This window comes from Aquila chrysaetos, chromosome 9 (assembly GCF_900496995.4).
Source record: "Aquila chrysaetos chrysaetos chromosome 9, bAquChr1.4, whole genome shotgun sequence".
Taxonomy (NCBI): Eukaryota; Metazoa; Chordata; class Aves; order Accipitriformes; family Accipitridae; genus Aquila; species Aquila chrysaetos.
This window is the reverse complement of record NC_044012.1, coordinates 28595417-28622149: the sequence shown is the minus strand read 5'-3', so window position 1 is coordinate 28622149 and position 26733 is coordinate 28595417. Positions and strand designations below refer to the sequence as shown.

General features: G+C 43.8%; 1 protein-coding gene across 4 annotated transcripts in view; it reads right to left on the bottom strand.

Annotated features, from left to right (window-relative positions):
* TTC28 (tetratricopeptide repeat domain 28) overlaps positions 1-26733 on the bottom strand; it is a 213822-nt gene that overhangs the window by 118580 nt on the left and 68509 nt on the right. Inside the window, exon 1 of one of the 4 annotated variants that reach the window (XM_030025987.2) lies at positions 12638-13024. The exons of 2 other annotated variants lie outside the window; for them this stretch is intronic. In XM_030025987.2, the coding sequence (XP_029881847.1) occupies positions 12638-12664 (27 nt within the window). In that variant the 5' untranslated portion in view covers positions 12665-13024. Of the gene's footprint in view, positions 1-5213; positions 5235-12637; positions 13025-26733 lie in introns of those variants that run through there. One more of the 4 variants, XM_030025989.2, reaches the window with a different exon arrangement.

Below are 26733 nucleotides of genomic sequence, written 5' to 3'. Positions count from 1 at the left end.
ACTACCTTTGCTGTATATGCAACTACCTCTGCTACAAGGAGTTTGATTATCACATCAGCAATTACAGAAAATACCAAGATGCAGTCTATGTCCAGATTGTTCAAGCTACCCTCAATTTCCAATGGATATAAATCTATAAGCAAACAAAACTGTTCAAAAATCCGGCCAGATTTTTTTAGTACCCAAGCACATTGAGACAGAACAATCTTAAAGCCTCTCCGTAAGAGAGCAAGGAATTTCTCTGACAAACATAATTTTTACAGACATCCACAGCAAACTGGGACACGTCCCTTTTGGAGACAGCAAGGAATTTCCTATAATACATTTAAGTGATTCTGCTGAAGAAATAGATTAAACTTTAATAGAACCTCATAAAATGAGAAGTCTGGTACAAAAGATTCTCCCTCCTTTTCTACTGGCTGATATGCAAAGCTTCATCCGCCCCACGTGGGCTGAGTTTTGTTGCTAGCCTCTGCTCTGGTCACAGTTCATGCTGTCATTATCAGGACTCTTGAGGTGGGGAAGAAGGCATTGAACCTTCTTGTTAACATGTCTAGAAGCCTATGAGTCATCCTTTAGTCTACAAAAAGCTATTTGCTGTTTCATGTCCCTGAAATAGTCCTGGGGTCTGAGCCTAATTATGAATCTCATTTTACTCTATGAATGTCAACCATGATGGCAACTGTTGTCTACAGCATCCATTTTATAGCAAGAGCCTGACACCTTACACAGGCCTAGAAGCCTGTGACAGGGTAAAGAGGACCATTAGCAGAAAAAGAGCCCAATCTAATTCAACAATAGCTGGCTGTAACAGTGGCCATTTATTTTGCAAAACTTCCTATCTAGAAGATAATAGCAAGAACAGAGGCAGAGTTTTAAAAGAAAACTGCTTTTCTAAACACAGAACCAATTTGGTTATGAGAGGTCTGGCTGGCTGGCTGCAGGACTCCGACCAACCAAAGCTTACCGGCGTGATAAGATTGTAACGATGGAAGCTATGTTCAAAAGCCTGTTGCTTTTCAAAGTCCTGTAACTCCAGTGTCTGTTATGGTAAGACTTTGTGGCTTTGTCTTCATAGCTAAGAAAGTCCCCACTGTGCCAAAACTCCTGGCTTTATGGCCCCTTGGTACTTCACAGGTGTAATTAGGAAACCAGAACTCCCACCGCCAGGAGGGCATGCCAAGAAACTAGCAAGTCTGGGGAGAGAAGACCCTGTGGTATGCATTCCACCTTGCAGCAGACTGGCCATGGGTTTTCTCTGCCCAAATATGCCAGGTATGGGTCTGCATCTGAGCAAAAGCTAAAATTCAGAACCCAGAAATTCATGAAAGGGCTCTCCAACTATAACAGATTAACATTTCTATGGAAAATGGGATGGTGCTAAGTCGTAACAGTCTCTGTAAAGTCCTAATTAACATGAATAACACAGCTGGATATTTTATGTATCGGCCTTCTAAGTCTCTCCTTCCTGCCACTTAAGAGTAAAAATAGTAGAATGTTTTACGGAGGTTAATTCATGGCTGCTTACGTGTGATTCCACTTTAAGGCAGAACTGCGAGCCCCTTACAGTCATCCACATGGGAGGCCTATGGATAGTCTGCCTTAGTGGTGTTTGCTGAAGGAAGTTACAAGACAGCAGGTTTGTCAGGGAAATGTGGATACTTGGCAGAGTATCAATGGAATTACCTTTCCTTTCATTCCAGACTTGGGTTTCAAAGTAGATGAGCTGATATCATCACCTGGCAGGTTACAAGATAATCATAACAGAAAAGACAATAATAATGACAAGGTAAAAAGAAAAACACAAAAAATTCTGAAAGAAAAACAGCATAGTTTACCATGAGATCAGACAATTGTTTTATCACTCTGATGGCAGTTTAGTTCAAAATATATTTTGGCATGCTACAAATACATAGCATCTGAATTAATTTAAGGAGGCAGCAGCTCCCAGAACTGCACAATTTTATCTGGGTCCTGGACCAGCAGAGCTGTCTGAGAGAAACTCCTCAACTGACAAGCCCCAAGCAGCTCGCTTACCTCCCAGGGCTGCTCAGCCACTTTTACACCACAGAACCCAGGCTGAAAAGCCTGCCTCCTCCAAGCAAGACATGTGCCCAGAGGTGCGGCAGATACAGACCTCTACCCAAGCAAGACCCAAGGCAGGCTGGCATTCAGCCACGCTGAGTATCCCTGCACTTGAGGCTCCCCTACAGCAGCGCAGCAAAGACTCTTCCTCCGCCTGCCGGGAGCCAGCCTAAGTCTGCACTGGCTAGTACTGAGCTGAACACAAGCTGGTTTGTGTCTGGGTGTCTCTGCCTTAACATCTTCAGCTGACCAGGGAGATGTAAACAGCCCGTTTGGACCCAACACTGCAACCCAAGGTACCCAGCCTCCCCAGAGCCCAGTGGGAGACACCCACCTACTTCTTCAGGCATCAGCTCCAGCTCAGCTAGATTCACTAGTGTAATACCCAACTGCTCTATCGTGTCAATAGCAGGCCAAACAACAGTTTGTGTCCTGGAGAGATTCAACCAATTTGTGCACTAACTGCAAGAAGTGCTTTTACAAACTATTTTCCACTAAAAGGACCGAAATTATTTGCAACTAAAGCCACAAAACTTAATTCTGATTCCAGAGTTTCAGACTAGGCTATCCCATCAACATTCCCATCTCAGCTGTATAATTCTGTCCCAAAGCAGTGTATATCGGGCAAGAAACTAAACAAGCCTAGATCTGGGTTATTAAAATAGCTGAAGTCACTGAATTCTTCATGCTCCCAGGAAAGGCATGTAGACATAGTCTGCAATAAGCTGTCACAATTAGGTTCATCTCACAATCCTCATTTACTCCATTAAATGTAGCAAGCTAGTAAATAATAAAAATAAAATAAACAATAAGCAACTTTGACAGGAAGAGTCGCATTTCCATATAAAGGAACAAAGAAAGTTTTGAAAACATGACTTACTACTTGTTGTCAAAAAAAAAAAAAAAAAAAAGAAAAAAAAAAGAGAATCCCAACAGCAACACCAAGGCTTGGGCCTCCAGCGGCACAGCACCACCAGAGCCAGCAGCTGCTTCTCCTGCGGGCTGGGCCAGGGCAGCAGAGCTCTGCTCCCCCCTTGGAGCGTGACGAGCTGCCAAGGGAGCCGAGCCCCTTAACGCCAAACTCACTCTCCATGGGTCGGCTCCCAGACAGCCCAGCCACCGGAGCAGCTTGCGGCGTGAGCAGCAGTGCCAGCCCTGGGGCGAGGGGTGCTGCGCAGCCGAGGCGCAGGATGACAGCAGCGTTGTTCATTCCTTCATCTAGATCAGCTCAAGACACACAGCCTGGCCTTTGGGGAATGAATCTGAGCTATGCTGACAGCACAATCCGTACAGCTTCAATAAATATTCCAGGGTGAATGCTGCCACCATTTTTAACTGTGGCTAACCAAAGAGTAATAGTCTCAAAGATGATTCCGTCATCTGATGACGCAGTCAGGTATTTTATTATTTATAAAGCCCTGGTTTCCTCAGCACAGGAGAAAGCAATCAGAGAACATTTCCCTATTCATCACTCCAAACCGTTTTAAGCCAGCATCCCAGCAAAAAATCCCAGCCATCCTGGGCTTCTGCTGTTATCCTGCACTAGGCATTTCTCCAGCCTAGCTTTGGACCATCTTGTTCACCTCACGTAAGGAATCCTTTTCCACTCCTCCACATGTGCTCTCCTTCCCAAATACTCTATGGCTGAACCAGCCCATCCAACCTGCATCAATAAACTGTACAATTTCACTTTGTCTGTATTTTGTCAGATTTGTGTGCTTAGCTGTTCCTGTCAAACCAATATTCCAAGTTTCCAGCTAAATATACTTAGCAATACAAGCTGCTGCTGTTCTTACAAATTGACCCAGGAATCCCTACAACGAGGTCCATTAACCAGAGCAGGGGTGTTGCGGTTTAACCCTAACCGGCAACTAAGCACCACACTGCTGCTCACTTGCTCCTCCCCCCGTGGTGGGATGGGGAGGAGAATCAGGAGGGGAGGGAAGTAAAACTTGTGGTTGACATAAGAACAGTTTTAATAATTGAAATAATAATAATAATTGAAGAATAATAATAGTAATAGTAATAATAATATGAAAAGGAAGATAACAATGAGAGCTAAAACCCACAAAAGACAAGTGATACACAATGCAATTGCTCACCACTCGCTGACCAATGCCCAGTCAGTCCCCGAGGGGCGATCCAGCCCTCCCGGCCAACTCCCCCAGTTCATATAACTGAGCATGACATCCTATGGTACGGAATATCCCTTTGGCTAGTTTGGGTCAGCTGTCCTGGATATGTCCCTGCCCGCTTCTTGTGCACCTCCTCACTGGCAGAGCACGAGAAACTGAAAAATCCTTGACTTAGGATAAGCACTACTTAGCAACAACTAAAACATGAGTGTGTTATCAACATTTCTCACACTAAATCCAAAATACAGCACTGTACCAGCTACTAGGAAGAAAACTTAACTCTGTCCCAGCCAAAACCAGGACAAGGGGATAAACTTCTGCTTAAATAAAGTAGCACAGAGAAGAATATTACAAATACACTAAAAAGTGCTAACTTCATTTGGCAGCTGAGGACTCCATTTTTTCCACGTAACATTGAGAAGTGACATTCAAACTTGTCAGAAAGACTCTAAATCATTAAATTCTTTTCCCGTGTTCAATTCAAATACAGAAATCTGATCAAGTTATACAAATACAGCAAGGTAACAAACCATGCAGAGCCGTGTCTACAAAGCAAATTTGACACAAGTTTGGCTCTCTACAAAAGAGGACAGAGACATCAGCCTTTATGTAAATGGAAGCTCTGTAACGCAGTGCCAGGCAAGGACTGTCAGCCTTGCTGAGAGGCAGGCTGCATGTATGTGAGCACAGCACCATGCTGATTACATCTGAATTACATCTGAATGACATCTAATTTTGCAAGCAGGCAGAAAGAGTTCACATCCTCTTGAAGCAGGGGAAGAACAGGTTGCACTGACCTAGAAAGACTGACTGGTCACACCCACTTCCTTGCCCCATTTGTTTACTTTGTTACGACCTTCTCCAGTTTGCCCTGCATTGAAAAGGCTTCTTACACACACAGCACACAAACTGCACTTTGACATCCACGATTACCAGAACACACATGTACAATGTGTATGTCTTGCACCTTTGCTATAAGTAGTAAGTTCTTACCTTTGCTGAGTGTTACATCCTCTGCTTTCACCTTCACCCACATAAAACTTTCTTCTTGTGCTTCTGTATGCTCATTTTTAACCTCTTTGGTGAGCTCTTGAAATAACAGACCCATCTTAAGACCAGCTTTGTGCATGTTGTTGATTTTTCTTCTAAACCAAACTAAGTTTTAGTAGAAATTCAAACGGATGAGCAGGATTAAAGGGGTGATTTTAGATATACCAGAAGGTTACAAAGCCCATTCACAGTAATGAAGGAAGATTGCATTAATCTCATAAAAGGATTCAAATGCTGCAACTAGAGCAATTCCATTTCTTAACGGGAACAAATTAAGACAATTTCCCTTGCAGAAACTTCCATAATTACAAGTAATTATCTTCTAGTCTGAAATTCTCCAGTACAGCACTTACTGCAAAGAGTATTCCTATCAAATGCTCCATTTAGGAAATACAGGAGGAATTGTTTCTTGTGAATTGTATGTCATCACGTTCATTAACCCACAGTTCTGCTTTGCCAGAATATGCATCTATCTTTGATAATAACAAGGATCACCAATACCTATCTGATGACCCTATCATTAGGTTATTATGAAAGCCTAAAAGATACAGGCTTTTAAAAGTGCATGCAGAAAAGAGGAGGAATAAACCACATCCACAGATTAAGTCAAAGGAAGATCACTTATTATACTGCATTGGACAATGCAGTTCTTTTCTGCTGAGTAAATCGAAGGTTCAAAGACAGCATTTTGATGTGCATTCTTTTCGGGCAATAAGGACAAGTATGGCAACAGCTGCTGCAGTATTTGTAAAAACTGTATAAACTCAAACAAAATACCAGAGGTTACAAGAAACTAAGCTTTGTATTTGTTGTTCTTGTGCAATCAGAAAAACGTACTGTCAGTTATTCACTATTTTTCATAAGCAAACATGTTCAATCCCACCTATCTTGTCACCAACCATGGGAACAGTCTGCTGGACTGCTGCTGCCTCTGCACATCTCTGTTGCCATATAATATCCCCATATATATTTTACTCCTAATCCTATGCTGCTGGGACACAGACTGGGGTTCCAGCAGTACAGCAAAATGGAGCCTACTCTAAGTCCATGACAAGAGGTAGTGTTCACTAAACTTCTGCAGTACCTGAAAAATCAGTGATGGATTGAGCTTGCTCATAGCATAGCATCTTCCAAGCATTTTAGACCATTGGTTTTCAAACAAAGGTTATTAGAGCTCATGCTCTACCCACCAGTTAAATAGTATTATAGAAGGGCTGATCTTTACCACATTGAAAGACCCTAAATATTCACAGACAAGTGGAAGTCAGTAATCCATACAGCACAAGACCCTGAAACACAAGTACGAGAGATGACAAAAGGCAACAGCAATCTGATAGCAAAGGAAAAAATGATAATGTGTTTGGGGGCTGTCCCCTCAAAAATTGCTGGGTCTTTACTATGTTCACAGTACAGAAAGAGAGTTTGCAAAACCAAGCAGGTATCACATCTCTTATTACACCTATGAGACTGAAAGTCTGTCAAGAGAAGATAAGCGAAACTCTATCATATATTAGAAGCCTTGGATAATACACTGTAGTTACAAATTGCACGTTACATCCCATCAGAATGTGTGGGGTACAAGGCAAGACTGATCAGGACTTCACAGTTTTTCTACCAGGTCTGGAAATATGCAGATCAGCAGAGACACCACACTAAGCCCTGTTCCTGCCTAGCCAGCTTTTGTCTTAGGGATGTACCCTCATATTCTCCCCTCCTGTTCAAAACGGAGATTACTGAAACCTGTCACGGCTCATCCACATACCACACCACAAAAGAACAACACTTACATGAATCGAGAACAAAACAACAAATCAATTGCTGAATATTAATTTTTTTGTTTTGAAATTCTGTGCTCTTTCAGAAGTCTCATTTACTACTGCACAAACCACTTCACTAACAGAATAGAGCACTGGCAAGCTCTCTCCCTCTCACCCATCCTCCACTGAAGCATCCAGGACCCACAGCATAATCACCGCTGAACAAAGGGTATATTCAGGCAACGCAGGCTACTAAATGGTATAAATGAACAAAAATGTAAACTTAAGCAGCGATAACTTTGCTAGTAATGTGCTGAAGTTAGATATAACCTTGTTCCAATATTTGACAACCTTCATGGTAAAACATTTTCTCCTTGTACCTAGTCAGAATTTCCTATATTCAGAGCTGCATCCATTGCCTCTCATCTGCCTCTTCCACCCCTGAGGAGAGACTCTCAATTTCCTCTACACCCCCTCGTTAGGTGCCTCTTCCTGCTCATACAACAGAAAGACCTCCTCTTAGCCTTTTCTTCTCAGGGCTTTCTCCTTCAAAACTACAAATAAACAAAAAAACAACAAAACAAAAAAATCCACCCCAAGGCTACAACCTTCAGAAGTCTTTAGCAAGCAGGCCTCCTGCAGTCAAAGCTTGTAAAGGTTTGGAGATAACATTTACCCTGAGAAGTCCAAAAAGCAAAGCCCTGTGATGGGCAGCTAAGCTCAACTGCAGAGCTTACACCTCCTTAGACCTGACAGCTTTGGAAGAAGCTTCTTCATTCCAGGTTGCTGTTAGAGGAAAGCAGGACAGCGCTCTATCACTCTGCAGAAAGATGGATTACCAGCTCAGATTGCTATGAATTCAGGCATAACATCATTCCAGAGCCAAGTACTGTACAGCCTTAAATGGAAAAGATCTACAATATTTAACAGGTCAGGAATACTATCCATTTTTGTTTATTTAGGCATGTAAGAGGGTAGATTTAGATCTAAAAGCCTCTTAAGAAATATAAGATAGGAAAGCTTACCGTGAATGCTTTTAAGCACCCTCTGGTAACTGCCAGTTATAAAACCAGGGCGAAGAAGCAGGGGTAGGAAGGTGGGGGGGGGGGGGGGGGGGGGGGGGGGGGGGGGGCGGGGAGAGAAAAAAAAATATTAAAGAACCCAAACAATTTGCTTATTTTCACCTAGTATGAGCAGAATTCTGAAAAACAGATTTGATTTTCCAGCTTGCAAAAATCAGAGCACTTATCACATTGGTAAATCCTGATGCAACTGATCCCACTACTGCCCGTAACCTACTAATCTGTAGAGAAAGGAACCCAAGGGTCAACTAAGCTCATGCTCCTTTGCAGAAATTATCATTGTCTTGCAAGTATTTCTCAGTCCTTTTCTGTTCTGTAGCACAACTCATTTCAGCCCGCAACACAGAGGCAAAAGGTTACTTTTATACAAGCAGTCCGCCTGGGAATCAGCCCATTCAGTTCCCTATGGAAAAGAACTCTACAACCTGTGACATTTTACAAGTGATACAATACAGATTGCATTCACCATATTTTCCCAGCAGTGCTTCTGCATAATAGGCCACGCAAGCACCATTATTGACAAGAATAAGGTCACAAAAAAGATATTCCATTGTTTCTAATGAAATTAATAGAGACTGTCTCATGAAGCCTAACACCTTGTATTCAGACGCCACTTCAATGGTTCCTCTCCATCCATGCAGAAGTGGACATGTATGCCCAGATTAAGTAGCAGCATGGATAGATGAAGCCATGAAGTGTGGAGCACAGTTACAGGCTAAAAGGAAACCTAAAAAAAGAAGAAGGGGAAAAAAAAAAAAGTCTGAGCTTTTGGATCCTACTGTTATGCTTTTTAAAAACGACAGTGACCAAGATGAAATGCACTGTTACAGTCTTGAGCATGTATTTAAAATCCTAACAGAGGACTTAGAGGTATCATAATCCTATAGATCCAGGCTTCAAAAAACCAATGCCCGTCTCAAAGACACTAAGTTATGGCAGAAATAAAATGAGATTTGCATGAATTTATAAGACCCTATTTTTTTCTGTACTGCAGGAAAACTGAAAAAGCTATTTGTTTATAGAGGAGTTAGTATATATGAATGAATCCTCTTACTGAAATGCTCTTGGTAAATATACATATACATAACTTTTCCATCCATCCAAAGGGCTATTGCAGTTCATTGTGCTGTTATTAATGATTTATTGAATCCCTCATGAAATCTGCACCTGACCCAGTCAGTGATTTCAGGTTTTGTCCAGCATTTAGTCATCGTAACTAAGTAGCAAATGACTCCTATGTGCAATTTTTTTTTTAGTATCTAAAACAGTTTCTGTTATCAGGCCTCTTCAGCATACAAAATTTACCACATTGCTCCCGCATAACAGTCAAGGTACATTCAATAAATTTGAAGCGCCACTTTTTTCAACTTGCTGGCTGTAGTAATTTTGAAGGAGTGCTCTCTCACCTGAACTCCAGTATCCCACTGTGCGATCACAAGTATAATGGCTTTTTTATTATTTTTATTCACAGATAAAAGAATATGCATTAGCAAACAAGAACACACCACCAATGAAGCCATTCTCTTCTTCCCTCAGCCAAGAGGCTGCAGCAAACCCTAGCCAACGACAGGTCAGAGCAGCCTGAGGCAAGTCCTGAGCGATGAGATCCAGCAAAAAGCACCACAGCGCAAACCAGTTCATTCACCAGGGAGCCAACAGAGCGAGCATCCCCAGGACAGTACACGTGGCACACTCATCCTTCCAGCAAATCATACCCTCAAGCCAAAGGAAGCTTCAAAAAGAGGTTGTGATAAGGGACGGACTGGAAGGAAAGATATAATTCCTGCAGCCTGAGCCACTCAACATATTAACGTGGCTAATTTTATGCTTTTCAAAGAATATAATCAGTATAACATATCAGCCAAATCTGTATCCAGATCATGTATAATTTAATTACTAGCCTCCTGAGAGTTTGTCAGTGCAGTTCTACTCACCCTAAATGCACTGGACATCTCATGCTGGAATTTAAGCCTGGCTTCCCAAGGAAACAGGCTTACACAACACACTGGCAACCCACCTGTCCCCCACCCCAGCTCTGACAGCTTTTGGGCCCGCTGACCCTTTGCCAGAGAAACATATTCCAGTGGCAGTGGTCACCTAGGCCACCAACATGAACCCTGCTCTGCACCAGCCACCTGCTAGACAGAGACGCAGGGGGAACCTGAAGGGAAATGGAGTCAGAGGCAAGTCGCAGAACTCCACAGGAAAAGAGTCTTTATTAGTTCTGGTGCTTGTGGAAAAATTTAGTAAGCAACAGTAATTTTCTAAACTTAAGAGAAATATACATGGTTTACAACAGAAAAGAAAAATTTCAGTTACATGCAAACTCTTTTTTTCATTAGCTGAAGGCAAGACAATGCCTTACATGCTATGGGTGATAGCTGTACCTTAGCATCACCAAACAAAGGAGCTTACTCCACGTTTACAAACAGGACTAAAAAACTGCATGTGATCCTATGCTGCACCATTTAACAGTCATAAAAGCAAAAATCCCTCAATGAACAAAACACCTTGAACATTTAATAATAATAAAAAAACGGGTAAAGCAAAAGAACACGAGTACAAATATATAAATCAAACAAGACTCCTCATTCAGTACAGCAGCACACACAGTCAGCTTTTGTATTGACAGCTCTCATATTTGAATATTTTAACAGGGAAGAGGCAGGCAAATGACTTCTCAAAAGTCACTTTCAGAAACAACCAACAGCTATAAAAAAGCAAGGGCTACAGGAACACTAGCTAGTCTTTCTCATTTTGTGTCCCATTAAGAAACAGAGCAGCAGTGCCTTCTCAAGCAGTTTGCATGAGTCATTTTCTTGAAACTGCTCTGTAAAGCACATGACTGCAACACTACAAAGGCACTCAGGCCAGGCCAGCAGAAATCCTGGCTACACTCACGTGAGTATGCTGGCAGCACTGACAAAATAACCTCTGCTGAGATTTTACTGGTACTACAGTTGAAAACTGAACCTATTCCAACATGAACATAGTTTCCATCACATCATAGCAGGAGCAGGAATCATTTTTTTGCTCAGACTAGTAAGAAGCTCAACAGTTCAGATGAGTTCAGCTATCTTTCAGTACCCTCTACACAATCAAACATGGTTACCCAAAATCAACACCATTTGGACATAGATGATAATGCAGAGAAAAAAAATAACCATCTGACATTGTGATTTAAGCACAAGCGGGTGAGCCAATACTGCAGAGTGAATCCTGACACTTGAAACGGAATCTTCCAGAGCCGAGGAGTCCAGCCAGCAGCCAAGAATAATATTTCAGTGGTTCAGTCAATACTGCTGTAACCATGGCCTGGAGGGGTTTCCATAGCCATAACCACAGGACTGACTGCACATTTAGTTGGAAACAGTAAAAACAGACATTTTAAAAATCTATAGCTTGTAGATATCTTAAAACCAGTTTGAAAGGAGGCACAAAGGGGCTTGAAAAACGCACAGATGATGGGAGCATCAAGCTTGACCATCATCTGTTTATCCTGCTGAAGACAAAATGATTTGAAAGAACTGTCACTAGAAGCAATTGCCTGCGCGAAAAAATTAAAGGCACAGCTTCAGAACAGCTGAAAAGAGCCGAAGTATCAGTGACACAAAGCCTGACGGATTACCCAGAGATGCGGTGGCAGTACACACTCCAATCAGGATGTTCTGAAGCACCATTTATTTCAGTGCCTAGCACTCAAAGCGAGAGATGCTCTCATGCATTTCACATATGATTTCTATTTCTCCCCTGATGTAAAACACAGTATCACACATCATGCTACAAAGAAAGAAGGAGCCCTGCTGGTTCGAGCACGTTTTTCCAAAAGAAAAAAAAAAAAGGGGGGGGGGGGGGGAATAAAAAGTCTAATAGTGCACAGCTGCCAGGAGCGAGGGGTCACTGCTGAGGAGGGGCGGCACAGCACACTCAGTCTGCTCGATTTTCCCCGAGAAGAATGCCAATAAAAAGCACTGCCAAGCCCGCTGGAACGAGAAGGTCCTGCCGGGCCTCGAACCTCTGGAACGACCGCAGGGACGCGGCGTGCGGGCCGGCCCGCGCCAGCGCCCCGCCGCACCGGCAAGCGGCGGACGCCGCCGGGCGCGAGCGAGGCAGCGCCCGACAAAGGGCGGCCCCGCCAGGGGCGCCTCGTGCCGCCGGCCCCGCCGCGATCGGGCGCGGTGCGCGCTGCTCCCGCCAAGCAGCCATATTAGGAAACGGCCCAAACGCCGGGCCGGGCCAGACGGAGAGGACGGCAGCCCCGCGGCCCGGATCGGGCCCCTCGGCGGGGCCGGGCCGGGCCGGGCGCCGCGCCCCACCCCACGGACGGCGGCCGCTTCCTCTCGGCGTCCCGGGGACGGGGCGCGACGACCGCCGGATTGCAAAGAAAAGTTCGCGACGCCGCCCGCGACGGCCGGGGCGGTGACCCGGGACCCGGACCGTGGGCCGGCCCCGCCACTCCGCCCGCGGCTGCCGGGCCGGCCCGCGCCGGGGGAGCCGGCGGCGGGCCCGGCTCCTCCTCGTCACCCACCTTCTTCCGGGGCTGCCATTTCATCATATTTGTAGAGCGGGGACGCGGAGCATCAAGGTCGCGCTTGGGTGCTGGCGGCGAGCGCAGCGGGGCGGCAGCCCGCGGTCATGCTGCCCGGCCCCGCCGCGAGGCCCGCGCCGCGCCCCGCCGCGCCCGCGGGAGAGGAGCCGGCCCCGCCGCGCGGGCCATGGGAGCGGGGCTCTCCTTAGCCGGCGGCGGCCAGCTCCGCCGCTGCGTTCCGCCGCGCCCCGCCAGCACCGCCTCACGCCCGCGGCCCGCAGGGAGCCGCAGCTCCCGGGCACATGGCGCGCGGCCGCCCTGCGCCGAGACCCGGCCCCGGCCCGCCGCGCGCGCGCGCCGTTCCGCCGCGCACGGAGGCAGAGAGGGGCGCGGGCGCCGGCAGAGCCCGCCGCGCCGGCCGGGAGCCCCCGGGTCCTGCCACCGCCCCCGCCCCGCCCCCCGCCCCGCCCCGCGCCGCAGCCGGAGCCGCCCGCGCCCGGGCGCCAAGGCCGCCGCGGAGCCGAGACGCGAGCGCGGGCCTCCGGACTGGAAGGCGGCCGCGGCACCCAGAGCCGCCGCCCGCCGCCGCCGCCCTCCCCCCCCCGCCGCCGCTCCGCCGCCGGCCAGGAGCGCCGGAAGGCCTCAGCCCGCCGCCGGCCCGTCGCGGCGCCTCCCCCGCGCGGCTCCGGGGGGTGCCGGGGGCGAACGGCGGGTCTGCAGAGGCGCGGGAAGGCGGGCGCGTAGCCGCCTCGCCCTGCGGCGGTCGGCTTCAGACAGGCAGCTGGGGCGGCACGTCAAGCGCTTGCAGCCTAGGCTCGGGGACACCCTCGTTTGCTAAAGAGGAGTTAAAGCGCAGGGCCTCGGATCAGTCAGCAAAGCCAGCGGGCTTCGACTCTTCTCATGTGGTCTTGCCACGACAAAAATTGCAAACAAAACCTAGCCCAAGAGATTCGCCTTCTTCTGAGCACAGGCAGCACCCGTGTGGTGTCAAACCCCTTTGCACCCCGCTCTCCTACAGGTAAAAGAAGCAAAAGAACACTGCTCTCTTTCACAGCTACCCTTTTTTCCCAGAGTAGAAGCCAAGACGTCGCTTCAAAGCAGTCCAGAATGTGGTTTACTTACGATGCTGCAAAATGCAAAAGCTCAGGGTTCACCAGAGGAAAGAGCGTTCCGGTTCTTGGAAATACTTCGAGGCAATACTCGAAAGGTGGAGATCGTCAACAGAAGAGTTAGAAATCCCACCCTGTAGTAAAGCTGAAGGGACTAAGGGATGACAAGACCGAACTGCTGCGGTGCTTGGCACCACAGTATAAAATAACGACCTATAGAGCAGACCGCAGGGGACATTTTGGGGAGAGCAGCCTGTTCTGATCTTTGAGCTCACATCCAAGGGAAAGGGATAAACTAGGGTGAAACTGGATTTTCCCATGTAGTTTCCAATTCATTGCACCTCTTTCTTCCGCTCATCCCGGGTTGTGTCACATGCACTGAGGGAAATCCCAGCTTTACCTCCCCGTGGCTGAAGCACTGGGATTGTTAATAGTAGAAGAAAGCCAAAGGAGACATACCGATCCCAGCACCTGTGCAGAATTCACTGGGACCTAAAGCAAAATTCTTAATACATCTTTTATATCCATCGAATTGAGAAACTGTAAGTTCTTGAATCATAGAATCAATCATAGAATACCAGGTTGGAAGGGACCTCAAGGATCATCTGGTCCAACCTTTCATGGCAAAAGCACGGTCTAGACAAGAATAGAATAGAATCATTACATCAAGTCCAAGAACTGCCACATACTACTGTTACAGTATACTGCTGTTATACAGCACCTGTAAAACTTGTTAGATTGAAGACAATCCAGACAATGTCTCAATACCAAGCTTTGTTTTATCTGGCTAAAAAAGATGCAAGATTTAAAATGTGGCCCATAAAGTGCATTCTTACCAACATCCTGCTGTAGGATGTAGGATCTGATTTGATCCTAAGAAGCTCTGGCTTTTCTCCCTGGTAATAGCATTATTTATTTTACTGAAATTTTTCTCTAGTCAAAGAGAAATCTGCTCTGTGTTTTCTTTCCCCAGTAAATAAAGCAGAATAAACTTCTCATAGAAATTTATATTAAAGTGGGTCACCCAAAAACTCCCACTTGCTGAAACCTGCAACCTAATGTTTTACTCTCTCATTAGTGTTCTTCCAAGAAAGCGGCCAAGACCTGCAAAAAAAAAGGGAGCAATTCGTTCCTGCGAGAGGATCACACAGAAGAAGGTCCATGTCATTGTCCCATTCATTTGCTTCACAGGGTCAAGTATGACTTGGCTTTGCTTTAACAGCCTGACCCTCCCCCAGGTCCTCAGTCAATCGGTGCCTCCAGCTGACCTGAGATGGTGGCACAGAGGCCACAGGTGAAATGCAGTAAATGCAGTGTTCCTTGTGAAGGACAGAACACACAAGGCAGAACGCTGGAGAGGTGCAGCATCTTACCTCTCATTTGCTTGTTCAAGAAATTTAACCAGAAGTTTATTACTGGAATTTCTGCATGGTTTCAGCTTTATCTTGTGGTTGGAGTGTTTGTTCTGCTGTGCTTTCCTCACCGACAACAATGCTGCAGACAGAAGGTAAAGCTGGGCAGCTTAAGCAACCTGGCAATCTCTGAGAAGCAGGTTATGCTAAAATCGCAAAGCTTTAGCCTGAGCTCTTGGTACTGTTCTGAGACAAGTCTCTAAAAAATGAACAGAGAGTCTCGGGAGAGTTAAAAATCCTTAGTAACATGAACACAACACAATTTAACTGGGTTTTATATTACTGAAATGGTGCAGAGTCATAGTTTTCATTGCTATGCTGAATGACCAAGGGTGCAGCACCTCAGAGGTAAACAATAAATTTAATGGCAAATGTAGTATCAAAACATAGATCAACACATATTCACTGCTAGGTCCCTTGGAAATAAAACAGTCAGCTGCTTTTCACTGCAGTTCCGCAGTCCTGAAGGATGATGTGCCTCAGATCGCATGGAGGCAAGAGCAGCTAACTCATATGGGGTGTTTCAACTCGGAGCCCCTGTGGTCAGAGGTTGCATCCCTTCCACAGTGACAGCATGTATTCTGGAACGAAGACAAAGCTCAGGCAACAGTTGCAGAACACATCAGCCTCAGTTGCAAAGCCACCTTCAATAGTTCCCATCTTGTCCTGCACTACCCCCAAACACCTGCTCTCAGTTCTGTGTTTCTGTTCACACACCTTCATTACTGACGGTACTTGTGGCAGTGTGCTAAATTAAATCGCCAAGCAGATGCAAGTGAAAAATAAAGCTTTGAAAAGGAGTAGGGACAGAAAAGAACAGGTGTGGCAGTGCAGAAAAGGAACTCCATCTGGTTTTACTCATCAGAGCTAGCATATCATGGAGGCATGCCCTCTATTATACTAACAGTAGAGCCAGTGTGCCCTGAGACTCATTCATTTCCATAACTTTAAAAACTAGCAGTGACAATTCTGAAGAGTTCTGTAAATGGCGAAGTCAGTACTTCAGTAAAGAAAATAAGCGCTCAGAATCAGACAATGCCATTTACTATGATGCTGTCAGAAAGAAGCTTAATTTAATTCAAGGACAGATTGCAAAATGTGTTGTTTTGACACGATCAACAGGAGGTTTTTGAAATTCTTCCTGAGTAAAGATAATTAACAGGAAGCAAAGCAGAAGCTGTGCATATACACCTGTCACAAAAGGGAGTGAGCTGGTTCACTCCTAATCTTAATTCTTACTCCAGTGATTAGCATTTCTGCTATATTTAAACTTCTTTTTTTTTCTGCTGTTGAAAAAAGAAATAATGTGGGCACTATTTTCAAAGCCATAGCAAACATCCAGAACAAAGGCAGTATAAATGCCTGGTATCTGAAGGAAATGGCAAATGCTCTTCACTCTTTCAAAGTCAGAGGGTTATCTGACTTCTTTAAGATTAAAGGAAATGCAGTATGATTTTTTGTTTTGTTTTGTTTTTAAGGTCCCCAATTCTCTTCCCAGGTTGGAAGCCACTCAGTATGTACTGATTCAATTGTCAGAAAATGCTGAAACCATCCTCTTATGCTGGCAGCTTCCATCTCCTCCATCATGAGAACGGAATCGTCATGTCCATTTCAAAGTGAAACAACTCATTTTCTCCAGTAATCAGCAAAGCTGAGAAAATTCCAGTGCTAGTGCTTTGTAAAGTTCAGTCAGAATCAGTGGACAAGTTGTGTAATAATATGAATACAAAGCAGAAGAGAATGTTGGTCCATCAAAGTTAAATGCCTCTCAGTTGATTAAAGGCGAAATGGCTGAAAAGTAACAATCAGCTCCCCTCCCCAGCATCCCTGGCTCAAAATACTGCTTTTGTCTGGAGAGCCATGTGCCATCATTTGCCATACAGGATTATGCCTCATTCACAGAGCTGTCACAGGTCACTGACATCTCTTCTCTGTAAGGAACAGCATTATGAATCCATTCTGAGTGAATGGTCCAGACCTCTGGACACTGTGACAGGAGTGCCCAGTGAACAGAGTTTTCTCTTCCAAACATACATCAGTAAGGAATAAACATATTTTATTCCTTCCAATATTTAGAAGTGAATAATGGTCAGCATTTTGGCTGGTTGGCACAAAACCATCCAGCAAAAATGACTGGCTACACTAATACCTTTTTCTTTTTTTTCTTTCCCTGATTTACTGGTATTTTTTAAATTTGGACTGTGGATCTGACAGTCCAGTCTATTGTGCCAAATACCTGTTCCTTTCCTCCTAAAGAGGTTAACTAACATAAAAGAAAGCTGTGTGTTATTAAGACATATCTGATATTAGATCTCAATCTTACAACTCAATGAAAAAAAATCTTTTAAAGTGTATTTTTCAAATTAATCCTTGGCAAGAACCTAGAACTATTTGATGTACTATCTCCTTTCTTGCATAACCCTTCATTTTCAGTAACTTTAAGTTCTTATACCTTTGTTACACCTTGAAATTCCCTCTACTCAACCTAAGTGCATCACCTGGAAGCAATCACATATACTGCAAGTAGAAAAAAAGTCCTGTTGGAGATGGCTTGGTGAGCAGACTGCAAGTTAGGCTATCCAAAGTATATGAGGATTCAGTTTATTGTGTCATTCAACATTTTAGCAAGCAGCTAAATTGGACAGTATTCATGAGGTACATCAAGATTTAGAGTAACAACTTATCTTATGATGTACACTTTCCTGTGAACTCACTGAACTGGTAGTCTGAAGGATGCCAGCATTTTAACAGTTAACAATACACCAACCCAGCAAGAGGGGAGTAGGTCCTAATAGCCAAGTCTCTTGGCAAATTCATGAAGCATAAATAAAATCAAATCCTTTTATTTCTGAATTTATTAAAGCAGCTTTCAATTCATTACAATGATTCTGTGTCTATTGATTTGTCTGCCTCAAACTAACACACTGAATGCAAATACGGGACCTTGCAATCGTTTGAAGATCAGATTACAGCACGCTAGATCTGAGCTACTGCAGCTGCTAAGCAAGTGTGGACTATGAAAGGGAGAAAGTATTTCAGAAAATTCTCCTAGTCTGGGAGAAGAGAACTACCTTGAAGTGTAGTAATTGGAGTATTGGAGTTCTGAAAAGAATCTCGCTTCTCTAGGTTACCAGAAATCAGCAAATGCTAACTCATCTCTAGATGTTAATTTATGGCAAGTTCTCATGCAACTTACAATCAAAATTTACTTCCAACTTCCACACTAAAGGTGCTGTGGGCACATGATCTACCATTCCTTTCTTATATAGGAAGTGAGAAGTACAAAGTTCAACTAAAGGTGCTGGGGTCACTTAGCATTATCGTAGTACATGCATCACAGAGAGTGCACAGTAAAGGGCAAGAATACAGCAAGCTAGGAAAGCAATTAAAGGTCCTACAGAGTTTTTGCATATTATGCTGGTCTTCTGGTCCATCTACTTTTTGTTCCTGTTGCATTTTGCTATTAGACTATAGCATTTTTCCCTGTTCTCTTGATAATAAAGATTGATTGCTCTATGCTGTATAGCAGTAGCATGGATTATTTTAATTATTAGGTTACCTGGGGTTCACATCTCAGCAGCTGACTCTCTTCAAAAGACTGAAAATCACTTCAGAAAATACTTTGTTTAGTCAAGCAGAAAAAGCTCTTTTCACAGAGGTATAATCCAGGCTGAAAAACCAAGGAGAGGGCTTTGAAAAACAAGGATATACTTATCTGGAAAATACCACTTCTGACAGGAGAAGCAGCTGAGAAAAACTGGTTGCTTAAGACTAATTAGAGTTGTAGCATATAAAGAGATGCAGAACTGAAATGAACTGAAGATAAGGAAAAAGCCTGCAGCATTTATTACTGGCAACTGAATTCATGAAGCTGGAGGGGCAGGAGAGGGAGGTGGTCACACAGGCCAAATTATCTGACGGATGTAGGTGCCTGTTACTAATCACAAATTATTCAGTGGATCATCATGAAATGATCAAAAGGTTAAGACAAGATTAGGGCTAAACTTGTTGTGATACAGAGTCCCCTCTCAAGTACTGATACCTGAGCTAGGACTTAAGGAATGGACTTTCACACAGGTATCTCTTCTGTGGTCGTCACAGGGAACACAGGACACTGCATTGCATGTTTTGCTCCTTGTGGTTCATCACCCTGGCTTCCAGGCACTCATTTTCTTCAGAAAGCAAATCTAGCTTGGAGTGGTATTTGCCTAATACCAGGGTGGTAGACTAGATGACCTTCAAAGGTCCCTTCCAACCCAAACCATTCTGTGATTCTATGGTTCTGTAACACAGAACACTGACAAGCAGAAACATGGGAGGCAGCAAGTATTCCCACCAAAGCTTTGCCTACAGTGCAGAGGTGGTTAAGCTAGGAATGCACATGGAAAATAAACCCACCAAAACCCACTCATCTTTGGAGGGCATGCAAATGCATGTCCGTATTTTCTACCTCATTTGGGGCTTTTGCCCTAAAATTAGGCAGTTCTCTTAATTAATGGACCCAAGTCATGTGATAAAACTCCATCCATTTCACACGCTTTGGGAAATAAATGGTGACACACTGCATTGTTCTCTATGCCATCCTTTCATATTCCACATGAGCCCTACTCCATGCCTTGTAGAAGAAAAGAAAAGGAAAAACAACAACAAAAAAGAACAGCATACTACCCCATTTCATCACCTCTCCCTTCACAGCATAGCTAGAGAGTCTCTGTTGGCACCTCCATTATGACTAAGCATTTATGCATGCACATTTATACCTATAATATAGAAAAGGTGCAAGGAAACAAGCACTATCACAGAGTGAGAAAGAGAGAAGGCTTTGATGCTGTGTAGGCACAGTTCAGCAATAGCTAAAACATTTGTGCGTTATCAACACTGTTTTGGTCACAAATCTAAAACAAAGCACCGTATGGCCTGCTATGAAGAAAATCAACTCCATCCCCACCAAAACCAGTACGCTCAATGTCCAACACTTCAATAAGGAAGATGCATGTAGAACACAGAAGTGCTTTCCAGGTCTCCACATGAGGAACTAGAAAGAATTCTGTCCACACAAGGGCAAATCTAATATTAACAGAATAACCATTCAAACTCATCTGCAGCAGGGACCAACAGCAACAAAACACTGGGAAGAAGTAACTAAACTCGTATGGAGATGGCACTCTGATTCTTCATGGGCAAACACTTAGGTTGATATTATAAAACATTCAGAAATCAATATGGGGGGGCAAATACTTTTTTTATTTGCAAGGGAAAAGCTAATTATATACAGCAACCTGCAAGACAGAGATGGGGAACTTCCAGATCAAGAAGCCTAAGGATGAAAGTTTCAGTCACAAATAGAAATTTTCTGGCTAGTGACTGTATTCATCAAGAGAAGCATTATTTAAATGTAATGTTGTGCCTGTGAAATATTTATGCGATAGTCTTATGGCAAAACATGTATTTCTGTAGTTCATTGGATAGCAAATACATCCTAAATTTTAACTGTATCTTACCAAGGAAGGTGTTTGCTTTCAAACTGTTGATTGTGACTCTGTTACTGGCTTAAGAAGCTTCAGCTCTTTCATTACATGATTCTGAGCAGAAAACATCATGTTTGGGACCTGCTTCTAATTATGACTTCCCCCTCCCTTTTTCCGTAGGAAGCACAATTACTGCTGCTATGGAGACAAGTGTAATTCAGTCAAGATGTGGGTCAAAGCAATACTCGGGAGGCAAAGATTTACCAAAAAGTATCCTTTTTGCTGTATCCTCTCCCAGAGCAGGGTCTCCTCCCAGTCTTCCCTTGCTGACTTCCATCACCATCTGCTGTCTCAAGTAAGAAATTCAAAGAGCCAAATAAATCACCTGTAACTACCTAACACCTGCACCACGCCAGGACAATGCCACTTGCTGCACACAGAGGGACTGGTGTCCTCCAGAGGACGGGTTCAGTCACCCTCTCTGCAAGGGTATTCCTGCAGATTTTAAAGGAGTGTAACTTGAGGTTGAGGGGGGGGAAACCTCCTTCTACCTCAGAGCACTGAAACTGTGCCTTATTTTTCAGGGCATGTTATTTATTGTTTATTAGTGGTAGAACTAACTACGCAACAGGCACATTCCAAATCTTTAAGAACAGTACTTTTTTGGAAGAATCCAAAATATTACACAGAGAGCCAAGAAGAGACATTAAGGGAAGGAAAGTATTATTATCTGGGCATGCTGGAAATTAACTGATTGCAACTAGTACAGGATGGCCCTATGCATGCCCATAACAGAAGTGGAGTGACACTAAGTCATTCCTGTAATTCCAGCCAAGCAGTTAATATCAAAGTAGGAAATTTCATGACCGAAGTTGTAACATTTAGATTCTTTCTAAGCAAGGAGAAAATCCAGGCAGCCCAGTCTGTACATTCATGCCAGTAGGATCATCTCACTCCATCTTTCTCCTTGCCCATCTTTATCCTGAGAATATAAACTGATGGAAATGTCTGTCACTATTCATTGTAGTAAAACCAACCATTTTTCCATGACCCTTTGGACTTTCTCACCTCATGTCATTATTTACTAGGATGCTCTGAGACTTGTAATCAGTTTAGGCTCTTCTTTCCCACATTTCCCGAAAGCACATTTTCTAATTCTATGGATACATGGGTAATCTGACCAAACTGCAGGTGAAAAGTGCTACCCAGCTTTAAGAGCTTTTGTCTTTCTGCCCTTACAACTGAGATTCTTGTACACCTCTTGCTGACTTCAGTTTTCTTTTTTTTTTCCCTAACACCCGCAAGTTATGTAGGTCTGCTTCTAGCTGGTTACGCTAAAAGGACTGGCAAGTGGCTCTTAGCACAGAAAAGAACAAATGAACACCTGAGAGGAGGAGACTGGTAGTAAGAACCAGCTTTCAAGAAAATTAGTTGTTTCTTTAGTGACACTGCTAATTTGATCAAAAAACTTGACAAATACAGCTTGACTTCACACACAGATGAGGCTTCTGGTCAAATCTGCATTGCTATTCCAAAGCAGACATGGGCAGCAGGGGCTTTCCCTCACTGGAAAAGGCAGAAGCATCCTGTCCCTACATAGTTCAGTTCCAAGGGATCTTTCCTACTGTACAAGTTTAAACAACTCAATAAAAACCCCAAAGGAAGCAGATTCAACTCGCAGGCTAGTTCTCTTGCTTCTCTTGCCAGAAACAAAGGGGCTGCAGGGCAAGGGGGCAGGAGGAGGAGGAGTAAAGAGCAGGAGAGAAAGAGCACACATGGGAAAGAGCAACACGTCGGAGAGGGAGAGAAAAGAGGACGTGCACACGTGTGCGTGTCTGCGTGCCCTCATCCGTGTGTGGGTACCTGTCCTTACACCCGTGCGTCACAGCACTCCACAACACCTCATCCACCCAATTAAACAGCAGCGCTGATGGACTCCAAAGAACTGGGAGCAATGCTGTGGAGCCACGAACAACGATGAGACTGGGGAATACACAGGGAGTACTGTCAGTCGGAGAGGGGAATGGGACCTCGTGAATGGAAAATTTAGAAATAAATATTTTTGACTGTAAGTAGCAGAATTCAAAGGCAACCACAGTTTCATTCCATGTTCCAATATTCACAATATTCCCTCACATCCCCAAGAAATGTTCCCAAATGCTGTAGGTCTTTGAGAAAACTCTCCTGTGTCACATGCCAGTGATTTCAGAGGGGATGCTGTTGTTGATATATTCGGAAGCCGCTCTTTCTTTCTCACCTCCCTCCCTCCTCCCGCTCATTGCCAAGCAACTCCAGCCATTCTGCAGGACCTGCCTTTTAACCACCAGCAGCTTAAACCATCACCGTTTACTGAAAAATACAAGTTTAAGAATGAAAACAGACGTGGCTAAAACAGAAAGCATACTTTCCTTTAGCACTTGGACCATTTTGTGGGAACCTTGCAGGCTGCAGTTTGTCTGTAGGCGATACACCACAGAATTCCAGGACAGTTGAGATGGGAAGGGGGCTCTGGAGGTCACCTTGTCCAACCCCCTGCTCAAGCGAGGCCACCCCAAGCCAGCTGCCAGGACTGTGCCCAGGCCGCTTTTGACTGTCTTCAGGGAGGGAGTCTCCACCACCTCCCTGGGCACCCTGCGCCAGTGGTCACACTTCACAGTGAAAAAGTGTTTCCTGATGTTCAGAGGGAACCTACTGTGTGTCGGTTTGTGCCCATTGCCTCTGGTCCTGTCCCTGGGCACCACTGGGGAGAGCCTGGCTCCATCCCCTTTGCACCCTCCCTTCAGGTATTCATATACTACCAAAATGAGCAAGTGTTACGAGCACTTCAAAAGAAATTTGCAAGAAAGTTTTTTGAAGTGCTAGAAAACCTCAGTAGGTCACCCCTGCTACTTCTAATCAAACATAAAATTAACAAACAGCAGCACCCAGCAATAAAATGCACCTTAAGAATAAGAAGAATGTGTCTGCTTCAGGCACTGCTGCAGGTGGCAGAAGAGCCATCCATACACCACTAGCAGCACCAATAACAAACACACAGAGAAAACGAGTTATTCAAAAGAATGAACCATCACTTCTTGTCTAGAAAACACTGTGAATGCATTTACAGATTGGGTCTGCATTCTATTACCTGGATAAACCACATTTTCTGGATCACTTTAAGCACTAACATTTTCACTAAACTCACAAGCAAGATCAGTAAGATGTGCTTTGCACTGGTGCCTTTTGTAAGATGTCAGCAAGACCACTCAAAGACCACACAGTTTTAAAAATCCAGTTTAGTCTGTTTTGCATTTCTCTGATACACACAACCTAAACTTTCTTCTCTTGGAGCAAGCTTTATAAGGTGTTCATAACACAACTGAACCAGGTAGGTAAAAGCATCCTCTTACCACTTAAATAATAAAATAGCGACCAGGTACCATACTAAGCACACATAACCCACAAGACAAACAGTAATTGCTAACTATATAGGTAGTATGTAAATGCTACATAATTAGCTATAATTTTTTTAATACCATAAGGGAATAAACAGAAACATCGTTTAATTTGATGACTGCCATAAAGGATTCAAAATGTTTAGAAGTAGCCTGTTTATCGTTTCCATGACTGTTGCACAGAAGTGTATGATACCCAATAGATCACAGACCATCAACAACAGGGACATGCTTCTGTAATGCGTCAGAAAGAGCTAGCCATTAGGACTTGTGGGGGTTTGAGTCTTGGTTTTGGGGGCTCTTGGGGGCAGGGGAGTTGTTTAAACTTTAGGGTCTCTTGTCCTACCCTAGAGGTGTCTAGCCCTCAAGAAAAGCTTTATTAGACCTGATTTTGGGCACACACCTTTGTCACTGCTGCCTATTTATTCCAGAGTACTGCAGGCACCTAATTGTTCTGAATCTACCTCTGTTCAACTCTGCAGGAGAATTCTTGTGCAAGGTATAGGAATTTTACCAAACATGGTTATCTCCTGATCACTGGAAAAAGAAATCTGGTTTATGGCTTGTTAAATTTAACAGGCTAGTGCCATCGTTATAGAACAAACTCATTGCACCTGTACAAAACACGTTCACATGGAATGCGTTGTTCCAAGCATAGATTTATATTTGGATCATCTGAGTTGCAGTTCTATTTAAATTACACTGCTCAAAACAGCATTCAAGCAACTGTTTGTAAGAAACGGTCTGGCAGCAGCGTATTATGTACAGGCCTTCAGAGCTCTTGCGGTGTTCCATTTACCTGGTCAACAGGGTCTCAAAATCTACAGTGAGAATCGTTGCAGCACAGCGATATTTAGAAAAGTGCTCTGCGTTTTTAGCAAAATAGCCAGAGAATATTAAACAAATTTATTAAACTTCCAAGCCTTCTGCTCAGAGCACTCTCAATGCCTGGAAGTATTCAGTTTCTCTTCCAGGATGAAGCACTGCTTTCTTTTGTGTGTGTGTGTGTGTACACACACACACACATATATATATGTATATGTGTGTGTGTGTGTGTGTACGTATTGTTATCCCACAGTGCTCTGATTATTACTCAGGAGCCAGAATGGAATCCCCAGTGGGCATAGCAGTCTCAAAGAAGCTCTTACTATTCCAAAATGGGAGACTTTCACTAATTTAGTGGAGAAGACTATATAAATTAGACCTTTTTCTGGATACACTTACAACGTTATCAGGTTCCTGCCAATTCATAAACACCAAAATACTGCTTTTTTTCCCCAAGATCCAGATAAGCCCCCTTTCCTGCTCCTCATAGTGCACCTTAATCATACTTGTGTGAATTCTTTCCAAGGAATCCAGCTGCAATTTAAATTTTCTTATATGCAGACAGTAGTGAGATTGAAAACAATCTTACTCTTCCCAGTATGATGCTGCTTGGACTAAAGGTCTGAGACAATCATTTGCTGGAAGAGGCAATCATTTAAAAGAAAGGTTTGTGTTGAAATGAAGGAATTCTGTGTCTGAATATGAAATAACACCAAGCAGGAAAGTGGACAGCTGTGGTACCTTTAAAGAAATACCAGCACCATGGAAACAGATCCATCAATATACTAGAAGAATCGGAACAAACTCCCAAGCCCTAATAGCATTCTAAATGTGAAAAATTTCAATTACGGTTTGAAATCACACTCTCACACAGACACTGCTCCCAAAGAGGTGGACTCTAGGCACACCTGAAAATGATACAAAGAAACTGAAAGATAAAATAAATTAAATGAGTCAAACTGTCAGCATATAATCCCAAATATTGAACCTTGGCATGTTACCAAGCAAGACACAGGTAATTATACAGAAAGAAGCAACACTACAGAACAAAAATACTGTGTTCACTTATCAGCATTTCAGAACAGAGGAAGCTTTAAAAAAGTTTATGAAGTATTAAAAGCTAGGAAGGACAGTAAAAGGATAATTTGAAGAGACTAGTCACAAAAATAGAGGTGGGGGAGAAAGACAAACTGTTAATTAATTTCATGTAAGAAACGCACTAGCTGCATAGTGAAATGAATTGTCTCATTTGCCAAGAGCCCCAAGAAGCAAAGTCAGGTGGTGCTAAGTGGTGGTGATTCTTCCGTAAGAACAGTCTGTCTATCAGAAATCTACAGTACTTATCAAAAAAGAAAAAACACAAACTGCTTTAACAAATACCTTTTCTCGAGCTCACAGGTTTCTTTGGAACAGGAAATGGGGGGAGGAAGTTACAGAGTTTTGTGACATACTCTGCATATTAAATTTGTCCTGCTTTTCAGGACACAGAACATACTTTCTAAATTTAAAGAAAGGAAAGGTTTAATTTAAAATTCTTTTTTAGTTTCCTCTGAAAGGGCTACACAATAAAACTATTGTACTGTAAAAGATCTGTTTTGTCTATTCAAAATTTCTCTTCCACATAGTGGAAATGTAGGTACGTTACACCAGCTGTCCGACTCCTGAGCCTTGAGAAACTCAACAAAAGATCCTGTAACAGTCAGAAACAGCACTTATAACTCTCTAAGGAGTCTTCTCTTACTGATTTACAATGATAGACAGTTCTACTGCTGAACTTTCTTGTAAAATGTGGAACAGGAATTTCGTTTGTGTCTGTTCACATATTCAGTTGGGACTGTATGAATAAGA